Below are 18,786 nucleotides of genomic sequence, written 5' to 3' on the forward strand. Positions count from 1 at the left end.
GTTTCTATTTCTCTCTCCCTCTCCCTTTCTCTTTGTCTAAAATCAATAAAAACATATCTATACTAATAAAAGGGTAATATGCTAATTAGGGTGGAGTCTTCCAGACGACCTTCCGGATGTCCTTCCTGACAAAGCCGCAGTGGCTGTGAGGGCCGAGGTGCAGCTGCGAAGGGCGCAGGCTCAGGCAGCTGTGGGTGGCTGCAAAGAGCCCAGGCTCAAGCTGACAGTGGCAGCAGCAGCAGGGTTATGGGGGCAAAGCCTTCCCCTGATCTGCCAGGTCGCCTCCCACAGAGGGAGGCCAGACTGTGGCTTAGGCTGGGGGCTGAGGCAGAGGCAGTTAGGGGCGATCAGGCAGGCAGGCAGGCAGGCAGGCAGGCAGGCAAGCAGTTAGGAGCCAGCGGTCCCGGATTGTGAGAGGGATGTCCGAATGACGGTTTAGGCCCGATCCCACAGGACATCCCCCAAGGGGTTCCAGATTGGAGAGGGTGCAGGACAGGCTGAGGGACCCACCCCCTGTGCATGAATTTCATGCACCGGGCCTCTAGTTAAAAATAAAACACAACAATAAACTCTGTTTTGTGTACTCACAACTATAAACCTAATTTTGTCCCAATCTGTATAATTTATTTGATAAAATGTGTTAACTGAGTTATTCAAATCCTATTATTCTTTTTTATTTTGGTTTATTTGATCTACTGATCAAACAGATTAATATTTACCACAATAACTGAGACTTTAACAGTGTATACTTGAATTTCTCTTTCTTTTTTGGTAATAATATTTTTTATTGATTTCAGAGATGAAGAGAGGGAGAGAGAGATAGAAACACCAATGATGAGAGAGAACCACTGATTGGTTACTTCCTGCATGGTCCCTACTGGCAATTGAGTCCATAACCCAGGCATATGCCCTGACTGGGAATTGAATTGTGACCTCCTGCTTCATAGGTATATACTCAACCACTGACCCACACTGGCCAGGCTATACTTGTATTTCTTAATATTTAGAAGCTGTTATCTTTGTTAAATTAAGTTTAACATTATTATCTTTTTTGGTGGATTGTAGTTTTGGTGTCATGAATTCTATTATCACTAATATTAATATCCCTGTATTTGTTTGTTGTGGTGGTCAGCATTTGCTTGTTATGTATTTTCCATTCCTTTATTTCAATCTTTATATATTGCTTTCTTTAGGGGTATCTCTCAAAAACAACATGTAACTCAATTTTTACTCCAATCTGAGAGCCACTATCTATTAATAGGATAAGTTCATTCATTAATATTTATTGTGATAACTGACATTTTTCTGTTTTAATTCCTTTCCTGCTTTTTGTTGATCAGTGTTTTTTTCCCCTTTTAGTGATTTAGAAATTATACAGCTTTTGTTTTTCTAATGATAGCCCTTAAAAATTTAAAACACACAGTTAAACACATATTTTTCCATCTATTTCTGGTGTTAATTAATACCTATTATTTCTCCTAAGCAGGGAAAGAAACCTGACAAGTTTAAGTTCCTTTTGTTTAGAATTTTCTTGGATTTTAATCCTCAGGTTATTAAATTTTTTTATATCATGCATTAATATTTTTAGACAACTATAATTTTTACTGGTTTCTTTCCCTATCATTTCTTAAATTCATTGCTTCCTATTTGTTGCATTCACTGTCAATTTTGTAGCCTTATCTCCCTCAGTATTTGTTTCTCAGAGTGGTTCTATAGGTTTTCAATGGGATTTTGATTCCACCAATTAGATACACTTGGATTAAGTAAGAACTGAGCTAAGTGGGAAAGTACAGGTAGCACATAAGATACCTGTTTTGTTGGTGTAAATTACATCAGGGGTTCTGGAGCAGGGAGTGGGAAACCTCCTGATTACCAGTGTAATTCAAATGGTATGATCCTGGAACCCACAGCTGGGACAACAGTCTCTTGATCACCCAGCTCCCTGATTGTAGCAAAGGTGGCAGTTCCCTTGGTGGTCTGGCCCAGTCTAGAGACTGTTTTTCCAACCTTTGTAATGATTTTGTAGACAACTAATTCCTTTTATATTAATCATTTTCTACATACTCTAGTCAGAGTGAATTCTCTTATAACTGAATCATGACTGGCAGACCATCCTTGACTTTTCTCCATCCATCTATGCCACATCCTGTCAGTGAGTGTGTTCAGTCAGATACATCTCTTCTAAATATTTTTCAAATTATCCTCCTCTCCAGCTTCACTGTCTTAGTTCAGGCCGTCGTAATCTCTCTCCAGGACTATATACTAGCCTCTTTATTGGTCTCCATTCCTTCCATCCATGTCTGCTCAAATAGCAGCCTTTCTAGAACATAAATCTAACCTAATGATTGTTGGGCTTAATTACAAAGCACAAGTTTTCACTTTTGTTTTGTATGGACTGCAAGACTCCTCAAAATCAGACCATAGTCTATTTTTCTAGCTTCATTTCCTATCACTATTCACAATCATCCCATGCTCCAATTATACTGAACTATCTCCAATTCCTTGTGCCTCTGCAGATCTCTTTCCAGCATACCCTCTATCTGAAATACTCCTACTGATTCTTAAAAAAACTAGGTAAAATGTTACCTCTTTTGTGACACCTTCCCTAATGTTCTTCCAAAATGTTGTTAGTCTCTCCTATGCTCCCATGGACCTCTTACAGCACCTGAAACATCTATATATATAAAAGCCAAGTGACTGGAACGATGGAACACTAAAACGACTGGAACAACAGGTCGCTAAGATGCGCACTGTGGGGAGATCTTTCTAGCTTCATTTCCTATCACTATTCACAATCATTCCATGCTCCTCCCCAACCTTCTGTGGCCCCTCCCCCCAGCCGGCCCCACCCTTGATTGACTCACCCACCCCCATTGGGGGGCAGGGCCCGCTGGCCAACCTCCCACGACCCCTCCCCCTGCCGGCCGTGCCCTGATCAGCCCCCATTGGGGCAGGCTGGCTGGCCTCCACTTGTGCATGAATTCACACCTGGCGCCTAGTTTTATTATAATTACTTATCTATATCTTTAACTTATTAGCTTATAACCACATAAGAGTGAGGACTTTGTCGTATTCATCTTTATGTCCCCAACACTTTGAATAGGGCCAACCACAAAACAAACAGGATAACTGTCTGTGAGATGTATAAATGGCAGAGTGAAGAGGTGTGTGGAATCTATTCCTTTTTCTAGTACAACAGTAATTCTATGAAAATGATAGAAATTAAAGGTTACCTGGCATCACCCAGAATTGAAATCACACGGTAATGGGGTAACTCAGAAGATGCTACATGAGCTAGGATTCCAAAGAGTCTTTCAGCCATTATCATATCGTTCTGTGTCACCTGAAGATATACAATGGAGATGGTTCAGAAATGACACTGTCTCTTAGCTTCATACAACATTCCAAAGAAATGCCCAGATTAAGTATTTTTTTTTTAGCCCAGGAAACTACATTGTCCTGTGCTAGAAGAAGAGAGTTTTCATTGACATTTCATTTTCTTCCCTGAGCTTAATTAGAAGATGTACAAAAGTGGCTCATGGTGACGGAGGATGACTACAAGTTGAGTTTGCATTGACTTATAAGCTATATTTCCTGAGAATTATACTGAGGCACCTTAGATTCTTAGTGACTTTTTTAGAAATCCTATAGCTTCTTGAGGTAGAATGATGTAGGGGGAAATTACTAAGTGTCAATGAAATAGATTCATTTCAATAATGTTTCAAAGGTACAACAAGGTGTTGTTCAGACCTTGCTCTTATAAGAATAATTTTGTCCCTGCCTAAGAGAACACTGGATTAGCAAGGATACTCCTGTTCATTCTGAAGTTATGTCCACCTTTCACACTACAAGGATTCACTTGTCACAGGTATTCCCTGTGATGGTTCACTCAGATATTAACCTAAGCCAGCAGGCGGTCATCCCCTGAGGGGTCCCAGACTGCGAGAGGGCACAGGCCGGGCTGAGGGACTCCCCCTCCCCCCCGAGTGCACAAATTTTTGTTCACCAGGCCTCTAGTATATATATAAAAGCCTAAGTGACCGTTATGACCAGTTGACCAAACGACTGGTTGACTGGTCACTGTGATAATGCACTGACCACCCGGGGGCAGACGCTCAATGCAGGAGCTGCCCCTGGTGGTCAATGTGCTCCCACAGCCAATCTCCCATGGCCAGCCAACCTCCCATGGTCCCTCCCCCCAGCGGCTAGCCCCGATCGCCGGCCAGGCCAAGGGACCCCACCCATGCACGAATTTATGCACTGGGCCTCTAGTTGGTATATAAAAATGCCATCGATTTCTGAATGTTGATTTTTTTATACTACTACTTTTCCAAATTCATTTATTAAATCCAGTAGTTTTTTGTGGAGCCTTTAGGTTTTTCTATGTATAATATCTGCATGCATTTTATTTTTCCTTCTTGTTTTATTGCTGTGGCTAGGACTTCTAGTACTATCTATAATAATAAAAGCATAATATGCTAACTAGACTGGACAGCTGAACGACCTTCTGGACGTCCTTCCAGACGACCTTCCGGATGAAGCTGGGGGTGTGAGGGCCAAGGCAAGTCACTGCAGCTGCGAGGGCTGAGCCCCTTGCATGAATCGGGCCTCTAGTGTTGAATAAGAGTGGTGAAAGTATACATTCCTATCTTATTCCTGTTCTTAATGGAAACATGTTCAGTTTTTTGCCTATTGAATATGATATTGGCTGTAGATTTGTTATATATGGTCTTCATTATGTTGAGGTATGATTCTTCTGCTCCCACTTTGCTGAGAGTTTTTATCAAAAATGGGTGCTGGATTTTTGGAATGCTTTTTCTGTGACTATTGATATGATCATGTGATTTTTATCCTTCATTTTGTTATGTGATGTATCACATTTACTGATTTGCAAATACTGTACCAGCTTTTCATCCCTCCAATAAATCCCACTTGGTCATCATGTATGATTTTTTTAATGTATTGCTGGACCCAATTTACTAATGTTTTGTTGAGGATTTTAGCATATATGTTTATCAGGGGTATTTATTGTCGATCTCTTTCCTTGTAGTGTCTTTATCTGATTTTGGAGTTAGGATAATGCCGGCTTCATCAAGAAACAAAGAGAGAGGACCCAAATAAATAAAATCAGAAATGAAAGAAGTGAAGTAACAACTGACACCATAGAAATACAAAGGACTGTAAGAAAATATTAAGAATAACTATATGCCAACAAACTGGACAACTTGGGTGAAATGGACAAATTCCTAGAAACATACAACTTCCAAAACTCAATCAGGAAGAATCAGAAAACCGGAATAGGCCAATAACACCTAAAAAACCTGAAGCAGTAATAAAACTCCCAGAAAATAAAAGTCCTGGACTGGACAGCTTCATAGGTGAGCTGGTTACCAAACATTCAAAAAAAGAACTAACACCTATCCTCCTCAAGCTATTCCAAAAGATTCAAAAGGAAGACAGACTTGCTTAGACTTTCATAGTTATTGAGGCTGTTTCTCCCACATACCCTTCTTGTAGCTGACAGCTAAGTTGTGTGGTCTAATATAGTCACCTAGTGGTCAGTGCAGGCCACTACTCCATCTTTTCTTCTTGATGTTCATAATTCAATTTAACTCTACCTCAAGCAGTATCATCCTCTCTTCCACAAAGAGAAGTAGAAATATCATAACACATTACTATCTATTGTCAAGGATGCGTAAGCAGCTTTATTTTATGTCTTTTATTAAAGGGTCAAATATCTCTGGCCTTGACATTTTTGGAACTTTAAATCAGAATAAATTATATTGGTTCTTTCTCATTCTTTTCTATTTTCTATAATTATAGTATACTATTCCTTTGTAGTTCTATAATAAATTATTACATTTCTAGTAGTGATCCATTACTGGGTAAATATACTTACTATTTAGAGTTAAAGGGTTAATCAGGCTAACAGTTTAGCTACTAATGAGAGAGAATTACTCACCCACAGCCAAAATAGTCATTCTACTTCCAGTTCACAGTGGACTGGAAGTCGCTTTGGAAACTTTGGACTAAATATTAGGTCTGACCAGGGATTCACAACCTATGTGGGGAAGTACCAAGAGGGTATACAAGGGTATACAAGACTGAACCAAATCTCTTAAGAACTAGCTAGAGAAATTAATAGTTACAGAAGTTTCCAGATTTGCCCTTATCTTCAACAGATGGCTGATACTGTGGTCATGGGCCTACCCTGGCTGATGCAAATTTCAGAAGACTCTTATATAATGGCCCAGAGACCCCCAGACTCCTAATAGTATGCTGCATTTGTGGAGTTCTGGGCCAGAGCTATTTGTAGTGTATCAGCTGCAGGGAAATACAGTGTCTGTTACTACCTGCCAACAAAGTTGATTACAATTGATTTTACAAGAAGAGGTCCTCTGAATTTTAAGAGATAGTCACAATAAAACTTACAGTGCATTATAGAAGGTAAATAAATCCCAGAATAAAAAATAAAAAAAGGAGAGGCTGAGAGCTTCCATCACCAGGGGGGGGGGGGGGGGGGCTTGGCCAGCCTGAAAACGGCCCTTATCCCCTCACCCAGACTGGCCAGACACCCCAGGGGGGACCCCCTGCCCTAAAGGGGGTGTGGCCAGCCTGAAAACAGCCATCGTCCCCTCACCCAGGATGGCCAGGAACCCCAGTGGGACCCCCACCCTGATCCAGGACACCCTTCAGGGAAAACCAGCCAGCCCCAACCGTGCACCAGGCCTCTATCCTATATAATAAAAGGTAATATGCAAATTGACCCTAAAAGCAGAATGACTGGGAATGACTGGTCACTATGACACACACTGACCACCAGGGGGCAGACGCTCAATGCAGGAGCTGCCTCCTGGTGGTCAGTGCGCTCCCACAGGGGGAGCTCTGCTCAGCCACAAGCCAGGCTGATGACTGCCAGCACAGCGGTGGTGGCGGGAGCCTCTCCCGCCTCCTCAGCAGCACTAAGGATGTCCAACTGCAGCTTAGGTCTGCTCCCTGCTGGTAAATGGACATCCCCCGAGGGCTGCCAGGCTGCCAGAGGAATGTCTGACTGCCAGCTTGGGCCTGATCCCCCAGGGAGAGGGCCTAAGCCAGCAGGTGGTCATCCCCTGAGTGGTCCAAGACTGTGAGAGGGCACAAGTCGGGCTGAGGGCCCCCCCCCCCCGAGTGCACAGGCCGGGCTGAGGGCCCGCCCCCCCCCCCCCGGAGTGCACAAATTTTTGTGCACCAGGCCTATAGTAGTAACTATAAAGAATGACACAGCACTAATAAAGAACACAGTGGAAGGAATATACAGCAGATTAGGGGTAGCTGAGGATCAGATCAGTGAATAAGGAGATAGAGTAGAAAAAAATCAGAGAAGCAAAAAGAAAAAACAATTAAAACACAGAAGGACAGTTTAATGAAGCTGTGGGCCAACATGAAACCTAACAATATTTGCATACCAAATGCAGTGTGGAAGAAAGTGAGCAAGGAATAGAGAACATGTGTAAAGAAATAATGGCAGAAATTCTCTAACCTGGTGAAGGAAAAAGCCACACAGATTGAGGAGGCACAGGGAGTCCCATGCACTAGCTGGCTTGGTGAAGTGGATAGAGCGTCGGCTACAGACTGAAGGGTCCCAGGTTTGATTCCAGTCAAGGGCACAAGTCTGGGTTGTGAGCTCTATCCCCAGTGGGCATGCAGGAAGCAGACCATCAATGATTCTCTCTCATCACTGATGTTTCTATCTCTCTCTCCCTCTCCCTTCCTCTTTGAAATCAATAAAAAATATGTATATATTTTTAAAAGAAGAACCCAAACAGGCCCATGCCCAGACACATCAGATTTAAAATGTCAAAAATTAGAGACAAAGAGAGAATCTTAAAGGCAGCAAGAGAAAAGTAATTTATTACCTACAAAGGAGCTCCCATAAGGCTTTCAGTGGATTTCTCATCAGAAACTCTACAGGCTAGGAGGGAATGGCATAAAGTATTCAAGGTAATGAAAAGGAAGAATCTGAAACCAAGATTACTATATCCAGCAAGGCTATCATTCAAAATAGATGGTGAAAAAAAAAGCTTCCCAGACAAAAAAAGGCTAAAGGAGTCTGTCACCACCAAACCAGCACTGCAAGAAATGCTAAAGGGATTGCTGTAATGAGAAGAAAAAAATAGTGAAACATAGGCATAAAGAATTAAAATGGTAATAAATAACTATCAATAATAACCTTAAATTTAAATGGATTAAATGCTCCAATCAAAAGATATAGGGTAGATGAATGGCTACTAAAACATAATCTTGTCTACAAGACATATATGCTGTCTACAAGAGACCTACCTCTGAACAAAAGACTCACACAGGATGAGAGTGAAGGGATGAAAAATTTTTTTCCATGAAAATAGAAACAAACAAAAGCTGGGATGGCAATATTTATATCTGACAACAAAATACACTCACATTGAAGGCCATCACAAGAGACAATAAAGATCACTACATAGCCGAAACCGGTTTGGCTCAGTGGATAGAGCATCGGCCTGCGGACTGAAAGGTCCCGGGTTCGATTCCGGTCAAGGGCATGTACCTGGGTTGCGGGCACATTCCCAGTGGGGGGTGTGCAAGAGGCAGCTGATCGATGTTTCTCTCTCATTGGTGTTTCTAACTCTCTATCTCTCTCCCTTCCTCTCTGTGAAAAATCAATAAAATATATTTAAAAAAAAAAAGATCACTACATAATATTAAAGGGATCAATCCAACAAGAGGTTATAACCCTGGTAAACATATATGCACTCAATAGAGGAGCACTTAAATATATAAAAAAATATTCTGGAGAACTTTAAGGGAGAGATTGACAGCAATACAGTCATAGCAGGGTATTTTAACACTCTGCTAACTTCACTGGATAGATCTTCCAGACAAAAAATTAACAAGGAAGCAGATACTCTAAATAACACACTATATCAGATGGATTTAATTGACATTTATAGAACATTTCACCCAAAGCTGTAGAGTATACATTCCTCTCAAGTATACATGGGTCATTCTCAAAGACAGACCACATGCTAGGATGCAAAAATAAGTCTTTACAAGTTTAAGAAGATTAAAATCATATCAAGCATCTTTTAAGATCACAATGGAATGAAACAAGAATTTAACTGCAGTAAAAACACTCAAAAAATTCAAAGACAGGGATGCTAAATAGCATTTTATTAAACAATGAATGGGTTACCAATGAGATCAAGAAAGAAAGCAATAACTTCCTGGAAACAAATGAAAATGAACACATAACAACCCAAAATCTATGGGACACAGCAGAGGTAGTCATGAGAGAGAAGTTCATAGCACTACAGGCATACCTCAAAAAACAAAAAAACATAATAAACTTTTTAACCCTACAACTTAACTAATTAGAAAGGGAACAACAAGAAAAGCCCAGAGTAAATACAAGGAAGGAAATAATAAAGATTAGAGCAAAAATAAGTGACATAGAGAGTAACAAAACAATAATAATAATCAATGAAACCAAGACCTGGTTCTTTGAAAAGATAAACAAGATTGATAAATAAAGATTTTTTGATAAGTAAAGATTTTCAAATAAATAAAATTAGAAATAAAGGTGATGGAGTAACAACTGACACCATAGAAATACAAAGAATTGTAAGAAAATACTATGAACAACTATATGTCAACAAGTAGCTAGACAATGTGAGTGAATTGAAAAAAGTCCTAAAAATATACAATCTTCCAAAACTGAATGAAGCAGAATCAGAAAACCTGAATAGGTCAATAACAACTGATGAAACAAAAGCAACAATAAAAAATATCCCAGCAAACAAAAGCGCTGGTCCAGATGGCTTCACTGGGGAGTTTTATTAAACCTTCAAAGAAGAACTAACACCTATTCTCCTCAAACTATTCCAAAAAAATGCAAGAGGAAGGAATACTGCCAAGCCCTTTTTATGAGGCCAGCATTATCCTAATTCCAAAACCAGATAAAGACACTATGAAGAAAGAACTACATGCTTATATCCATGATGAACACAGATGCTAAAATCTTCAACAAAATATTAGCAAATCACATCCAGCAATACATTAAAAAGATCATACACCATGAGCAAGTAGCATTTATTCCAGGCATGCAAGCATGGTACAATATTCACAAGTCAATAAACATGATACATGACATAAATACATTAAAAGATAAAAATCACATCATTATATCAATAGAAGTACTCAATAAAATCCAACACCTATCTATCTATCTATCTATCTATCTATCTATCTAGATATATTTATAAAAAATCATATGCAAATTGACCTGACAGCAGAACGACCAGTCGCTATACTGTGCACTGACCACCAGGGGACAGACACTCAATGCAGAAGCTGCCCTCAGCCCACAGGCTCCGATTGCCTGATGGGGAATGGGGAACCAGGGTTGGTTGGCAGCAGACACGGGTGGCAGGGGGTGGAGTCGGCAGCCAGAGAAGATCGGCCCTGATCGCAGGCCAGGCCTAGGGACCCTACCCATGCACAAATTTCATGCTCCAGGCCTCTAGTTTTTTCTTACAAAAACTTTCAGCAAAGTGGAAATAGAGGGGTTGTATCTCAACATAACAAAAGCCATATATGAAAAACCTACAAGCCAACATCATACTTAATGGATAAAACTGAAAACATTTCCCCTAAGAACAGGAACAAGACAGGGCTGTCCACTTTCACCACTCTTATTCCACATAATACTGGAAGTCTTAGCCACAGTGATCAGACAAGAAGAAAACATAAAAGGCATCCAAACTTGAAAGGAGTAAGTAAAACTGTCATTATTTGCAGATGACATGATACTATACATAGAAAATCCTAAAAACTCCACCAAAAATCTACTAGATTTAATAAATGAATTAAGAAATGTAGCAGGATACAAAATTAATACCCCAAAATCCATGACATTTTTATACACTAATAATGAGCTGTCAGAAAGAGAATCTAAACACACAATCCCATTTACCATTGCAACAAAAAAATTTAAGATACTAAGAAATAAACTTAACTAAGGAGGTAAAAGACTTGTACTTAGAAAACTAGAGGACGTTGAAAAAAGAGTTAAAGAAGATATAAACAAGTAGGAGAATATAACATGTTCATGGATTGATAGAATTAACATCATTAAAATGTGCATACTACCCAAAGCAACCTACAGATTCAATGCAATCCCTATTAAAATACCAACAGCATATTTCACAGATCTAAAACAAATACTCCAAAATTTTATATGGAACGGTGCTGGGGGCCAGCCCCAGCGGGTCCAGGGGTTCCCAAAGGTGTGGACGGAGTCGGCGAAGAATGTTTTACACAGAGACAGCATTCAAAACTCTCTAGCTTTCCTTAGTCTCCGTGGATCTTCCCTGTGCCTGGCTGAGGCCACAGAGAGAGAGATATCCCAAGGCAAGCTGAGCCTTTATTTTATAGTGAGTGGTAAACAAGGTAGTGGTTACCAAAGTTACACTGTTCTTGTGAGTTTCACTTGTTTACACTGTTCTTGTGAGTTTCACTTGTTTTTGTTCTTGTGAGTTTCACTTGTTTACACCATGGTTATACTTCCTGCACTTCCTCAGCCCATTAGCTTCCCAGATAAGATCTAGGGAGTGTCATAAAGTCAAGCCTAATTATGCTAAAAGGACTGTGCCCTCTAAGCTGGGAATTGTTTGTGACTTTGCCCACAGGTCAGTTTGAGGCTTAACCCTATATCAGCTCCCTACAGAACGGAAAAAAAAAAAGGGACCCAGAATAGCCACAGCAATCTTGAGAAAGAAGAACAAAGCTGGAGGGATAACAATACCAGATTTCCAGTTATACTACAAAGCCACTGTAATCAAAACAGCCAGGTACTGGCACAAGAACAGGCATATAGATCAATGGAACAGAGCAGAGACTCCAGAAATTGACCCAAGCCATTACGCTCAATTAATATTTGGTAAACGAGGCAAGAGCATACAATGGATTCATGACAGACTCTTCAATAAATGATGTTGGAAATATTGGACAGGTACATGTGAAAAAAATGAAATTAGATCAACTTACACCATACACAAGAATAAACTCAAAATGAATAAAAGACTTAAATGGAAGTTGTGAAACCATAAAAATCCAACAAGAAACAATAGGAAGCAAAATCTCAGACATCTCTCAGAGGAATATGTTTATGGATACATCTCCTAGGGCAAAGAAAACTAAGAAAAAAATAAACAATTGGGAATAACTCAAAATAAAAAGCTTCTGCCCAACAAAAGAAACTAACAATAAAATGGAAAGGGAACACACTGTATGGGAGAACATATTTGCCAATGACACATCTGATAAGTGGTTAATATCAAAACATACAAGGAACTCATACAACTTAACAAAAGGAAGACAAACAGTCCAATTAAAAAATGGGCAAATGACTTAGTTCTCCAAAGGTGGTAATTAGATGGCCAAGACACATATGAAAAACGCTCAAAGTCACAGATCATCAGAGATATGCAAATTAAAATGACAATGAAGTATCACGTCACACCTATCAGAACGGCTACCATCAACAAAGCAACAAATGACAAGTGCTGGCGAGGATATGAAGAAAAGAGAACCCTAGTACACTGCTGATGGGACTGTGGACTGGTGCAGCCATTATGGAAAACAGTATGGAGTTTCCTCAAAAATTAAATATGGAACTGCCATTTCACCCAGTGATCCCACTTCTAGAAATAAATCCTAAGAGACTTGACACACCAATCAGAAAAAACGTATGCTCCCCTATGTCCATAGCAGCACTATTTACAATAGCTAATACAGGCAGTCCTCAGGTTATGTCGGACTACTCAACATATGTCGTTTCGTGGTTACATAACCATCTCCCATTTATTTATAAAAAAAAAAAGTTCCATCATTTTGATGTACGTACACATGTGCTTTATGTTTTTTTACTAGAGGCCCAGTGCATGAAATTCATGCACGAGGGTGTGTGTGTGTCCCTCAGCCCAGCCTGCACCCTCTGCAATCTGGGACATTCCTCTCACAATCCAGGACTGCTGGCTCCCAACCACTTGCCTGCCTGCCTGATTGCCCCTAACCGCTTTTGCCTGCCAGCCTGATCACCCCCTAACCACTCCCCTGCCAGCCTGATTGATGCCTAACTGCTCCCTTGCCGGCCCAATTGCCCCCAACTGCCCTCCCCTGCTGGCCTGGTCGCCCCCAACTACCATCCCCTGTTGGCCCAGTTGCCCCTAACTGCCCTCCTCTGCCAGCCCAGTCATGCCCAACTGCCCTCCCTTGCAGGCCTGATCCCTCCCAACTGCCCTCCCCTGCAGGCCTGGTGACCACAACTGCCCTCCCCTGTCGGTCATCTTTGACCACATGGGGGTGGCCATCTTATGTATTGGAGTGATGGTCAATTTGCATATTACCTCTTTATTATATAGGATTATTTATTTACCACAAGGTCAGGAATTGTTATCTTTCTTTTAATTTTTTTTTTTTTTTTTTTTTTTTACTGTTTCACTTCATTACTGCTGTGTCTGTGCTCCATGTGAGTGACGTGGGTGCTTGTGTAGGTGGGTTCCGACTTATGGCGATTATGTTGTGCCGTAGGAACGGCTCTCTGACGTAACCCGAGAACCTGCTGTATATGGAAACAGCCATGAATGGATGGAAAAGCTGTGGTACATTTATACCACGGAATACTATGCAGCAGTAAAAAAAGAAGAATCTCTTACCCTTTGAGACAGCATGGAGGGACCTGGAGATTATCATGTTAAGTGAAATAAGTCGGTCAGAGAAAGACAAGTATCACATGATCTGACTCATATGTGGAATCTAAGTATCAAAATAAACTGATGAATGGAGTGGATTCAGAGACATATAAGCATGAAACAGAGTGTGGAATCTCAGAGGGAAGGTGGGGGAGGGTCTTGTATGCATATATGCATAACCCATGGACATGGACAATAGGGTACTGAAGGACTGGGGCAAGAGGGGAGGTGGGCTGGAGGGGGTCAATGAAGGAAAAAGGGACATATGTACTACTTTCAACAATAAAGAATTATATAAAAAAAAATGGTAAAACTAAAAAAAACCAAAAACTTAAAATGACAATGAAGTATCACCTCACATCTGTCAGTCAGAATGCCTACCATCAACAAATCATGAAATGACAAGCGCTGGTGAGGACATAGAGAAAAGGGAACCCTGGTACACTGCTGGTGGGAATGCAGTCTGGTGCAGCCATTATGGAAAACAATATGCTGTTTCCTCAAAATACTAAATATGGAACTGCCATTTTATCCAGTGAAGATATCCTAAGAAAGCTGAAACACCAAACAGAAAGAATATATGCATCCCTATGTTCATAGCAGCACAATTTACAATAGCTAAGATCTGGAAACAGCTCAGGTGCCCATCAGTAGATGAGTGGATAAAAAACAAACAAACTGTGGTACATTTACATAATGGAATATTATGCAGCAGTAAAAAAGAAGGATCTCTTACCCTTTGACACAACATGGAGGGACCTGGAGAGTATTATGCTAAGTGGAATAAGCCAGTGAGAGAAAGAAAAATATCACACGATCTCATTCATATAATGAACAAAATAAACTGATAAACCAATAGATCCAGAGACACAGAAGCACGGAACAGACTGTGGAATCTCAGAGGGAAGGCGGGGGTGGATGGGTGGGTGGGAAGAGATCAACCAAAGAACTTGTATGCATAATGCATAACCTATGAACACAGACAATAGTGTGGTGAAGGCCTGGTGCAGGGGTGAGGGGGGGGTAGAAGAGGTCAATGGGGGGGGGAGGGGGACATGTGTAATACTTTTAACAATAATGATTTAGTTAAAAAAAATACAAAGATCATGAATGGAGAGAGATAGAAACTTTGATGAGGGAGAAACATCATCGATTTCAGCGGTTCTCAACCTATGGGTTGTGACCCCTGAAAATACATCCTGCATATCAGATATTTACATTATGATTCATAACAGTAGAAAAATTACAGTTATGAAGTAGCAACAAAAATAATTTTATGGTTGGGGGTCACCACAACATGAGGACCTGTATTAAAGGGTCGCGGCATTAGGAAGGTTGAGAACCACTGGATTAGATGAATCTTGCATGCCCCCTCCTGGATATCAAGCCCAAGAGTTGGGCATGTGCCCTGACTGGGAATCAAACCAGTGACCTCTTGGTTCATGGGTCAATGCTCAACCACTGAGCCACACAGCTGGGCTTTTTTTTTTTTTTTTAAACTGTCAACCTACCAACTTTTTACATCTCTGAATGCTTACAAACAATAGTAAAAGTATTTACTAGTCATCATGACCTGGTTACTACTTTATTTTCAAAATTTTCTAGTGCTTTAGAAGATTTAGGATAAATAGTTTTTAGCTTTTTGACATTTTAACTGTCAAGATTTGGGGAAAAACAACTACAATATTTCTCAAAAGTTCCAACATGGTTACTTAAATTCCTGACCACTTGTATGACCATTTCCCTTAAAAACGAACCCTTTCATTACACAGTGACTTAGTGTTAGGCTTACCTCTGTCCCATTTATTTTCTGCATATTAAAATGGCTCAGCCTAAATAGTACATAGTATTTCCAGAGTGTAAAATTGACAACTGGATTTCCTTGAGGATCAATTGTCAACTGGTCAACACGATGGAGTTGTGCTAATGCGTTAAACTGTTGTAGCATTGCAAGATTTGTTTCCTTGAATTTAAGGTGCTGCAATAATAAAACACACACAAAAAAGCTGACCATTAAATTTAACCATCTTAAAATAGTTACATTTAAACTTCACTAATTATTTCCTAAGTAAATCCGTAAACTTTAGGCTTAGATAATATGTTTTCAATTACATTAAGTCAACTGAATCTACTAAACCTTACCTACCTTTAATCCAGCGGTTCTCAACCTGTGGGTCGCGACCCCTTTGGCAGTCGAAAGACCCTTTCACAGGGGTCGCCTAAGACCATCCTGCATATCAGATATTTATATTACGATTCATAACAGTAGCAACATTACAGTTATGAAGTAGCTACAAAAATAATTTTATGGTTGGGTCACAACATGAGGAACTGCATTTAAAGGGCCAGAAGGTTGAGAACCACTGCTTAATCCATTTAATACATCATTGATGAACTCCATTAATCCATCCAATATTGGATTCAAAATAATTTCTATTTTGCAAAGGATATTTCCCCATTTATTAACAAACTAAGATCCTTAAAAATTACATAAACACAATAACTCATTACAATGAATTGTATATACTTTTTGCTAAAATAAAAACTACAAGGAATCATTAATATTAAAATTTTAAGAATTTTATAAATGCAGGGTTCACAATGCTTCTGAGAGAACTAGTTAGGTGTTATACCTGCATCTTGCCAATTACTGTGCAGGCTAGTTAAACTGGCTACAGGAACATCAAGTCACAAAAACTGAAAGGCTAATGTAGGTGTTCTGTCTGTGAAATTGGATGTTCTTTTCTAAACCTACTATCTTCACTTCTATCTATCTTATTTAGGGAGACTGATATGGGGAAAAACAACTTATCAAAGGCCTAACAGAATAACAACAATAATAACTCAAGAAAGAATGCATATAAATGACAGTTTCTGCAAATGCATACCAATAAATAATACAATAATACCATAACTGGAAAAGGCTAACTCTCAAAGTAATCATTTTATATGTTGCTAGGAGACTACTGTGAACATTATGTTAAAATGTACATGTCCCAATAACACCAGGTACAATAAATGAATATATAATATATGGTCAGGTGAGGTCCTGTTGAACGCTTCTTTACAAAGTAGAAATAAACAATTTGAATAAAATTATACTAGTTCTTTATACTTCATACAGAATCATTTTCTAGACAGATAATTTCCAATATTAACTGAAAGCTGCAAGGGCATTTATAAATAATAATTTAAATCCCAGGTCCATAAAATTAACACAAAGCTTAGTCTCCCTGCCAGATAGAAACTCCATAAATAATAGTTAAAAACAGGTATTTAGCCTAAACATACAAGTCATGACTGAGAATGATTCAAATAGACTACTAAAAGTAAGTATTTACCAGAGAATTAGGGAACTTCATCTTCAATTTGGGAAGCACTTGGACGATTTCATCAAATTCTATGAAAGTGAAGGACACTGTTGTCACCATTCCTGCTGTTTGAATGCTCCAATTCCGATCTAGAGATTCCAGTGCTCCTGAGCCATACAGGGAAAGCGTGTCCCCATCCACATCAACAAGGTGCGTGTCTGTGACAGATAAGGCTTGTAAAGCATTGGTGAGTACTGAGTCCAGAGACCTGGAAAAATATCGTGCAAAATAAATAACAGACTATAAAGACCTGTTGGAAAAGGTATTTAAAATTCTATATTCACTTTTTCATTTAAATAATTAAACCCAGAGTACCAAAGACTAAATTTCAATAGAATATCTGAAAGTTTTAGATCTTCTAGTCATATATATTTTATTTTTATTGTTGACACTATTACAGATGTTCCATTTTCTCCCACCCCCTTTGCCTGCCTCCACCCAGACCCCACCCCTTTTTCCCTCTGACCATCACCACACTGTTGTCAGTGTCTATGGGTTATGGATATATGTTCTTTAACTAATTCCTTTAATTGAGTTCTACCCTCCTCCCCACTTCTAGTCATATACAGGGTGTCCCAAAAAATGTATATACACTTTAACAGCTGATAGATAAATTTTGAAAATGCAATGTACTTTAACAAACACTGCCTTTATAATTATTCAAAATGTGTATATACATTTTTTGGGACACCCTATATTTTAATTCAAAAAGAAGCACATGTGCATTAAAAAATAACACCTTTAAACCCAAATGTTTTCTGTCAATGAAAAATAATTGATATTCTATTTAGTTTTAAAGCAATCCATTTAATGTATCATAGATGTTTTCATGGCAATATAAATAGATTTTTGTAATCATTAAAGTATTCCACTGTCCAGCTGAAAAACACACACACACACACATTTTACAAAACACTATTTCTATACCAAGAACCATATAATATCCTATCCTATATAGTAAAAGGCTAATATGCAAATAGACCAAATGGTGGAACCGGAACCAAAACAACCGAACAACCAGTCACTATGATGTGCGCTGACCACCAGGGGGCGTGCGCGGAACATGGTGGACGTCGGCCGTGGCAGGATAGTGGAGCAAGTGAGCGGGGGCACACCCACAGCCGGCACCGAAGCCGCAGCTCACACCCACTGCCTACAGCAGCCTTGCGGCCCACAGTTCCTTTCAAGGTGCATGAATTCATGCACTGGGCCCCTAGTAAAAATATTTATAAAACACTTGGTAAGACATAAAATAATTCTTAACAATAGTTAATCTCTCAGAAGTTGGGTTAAAAGGTAACTTCCTATTTTTGAATACTTGTTTAAAATTTTGCATGTGTATGCCACATTTATAAGCAGTAAAATTAATCAAGATTTCTTCCCCATTTTGAAATAAGAAATGATGAAAAATAATCCATTACTTATATAATGTGTACACATACACAATCACCTCACATACACTACTCAATATGAAAGTTGTTACTATTTTCAAAGTAGGAGCCACATTTTCTATAAAGGTTACTTAAATGATAGAGAAGAAAAGAAATAGCTTGATTCAACTCAAATGTCCTGTTTTTTCCAGTCTCAAAACTGAAACAATGTTTGGCTTCTGTTCCATGTGTTTTCATTCTGGCACTTTTACTTTCAGA

The 18,786-nt window shown here is 39.4% G+C and overlaps 1 protein-coding gene across 3 annotated transcripts in view; it reads right to left on the reverse strand.

Annotated features, from left to right (window-relative positions):
- The window catches only part of LRRC49 (leucine rich repeat containing 49), a 209,170-nt gene that overhangs the window by 13,673 nt on the left and 176,711 nt on the right, over positions 1-18,786 (reverse strand). For all 3 annotated transcript variants that reach the window (XM_081085231.1, XM_081085233.1, XM_081085232.1), the window contains 3 exons: positions 17,108-17,345; positions 15,559-15,744; positions 3,234-3,343 (listed from right to left, as the gene is read on the reverse strand). In XM_081085231.1, coding sequence (XP_080941357.1) covers positions 3,234-3,343; positions 15,559-15,744; positions 17,108-17,345 — 534 coding nt within the window. The remainder of the gene's footprint in view (positions 1-3,233; positions 3,344-15,558; positions 15,745-17,107; positions 17,346-18,786) is intronic.

The sequence above is a fragment of the Myotis nattereri genome, assembly GCF_964212035.1.
Source record: "Myotis nattereri genome assembly, chromosome: 1".
Classification (NCBI taxonomy): domain Eukaryota; kingdom Metazoa; phylum Chordata; class Mammalia; order Chiroptera; family Vespertilionidae; genus Myotis; species Myotis nattereri.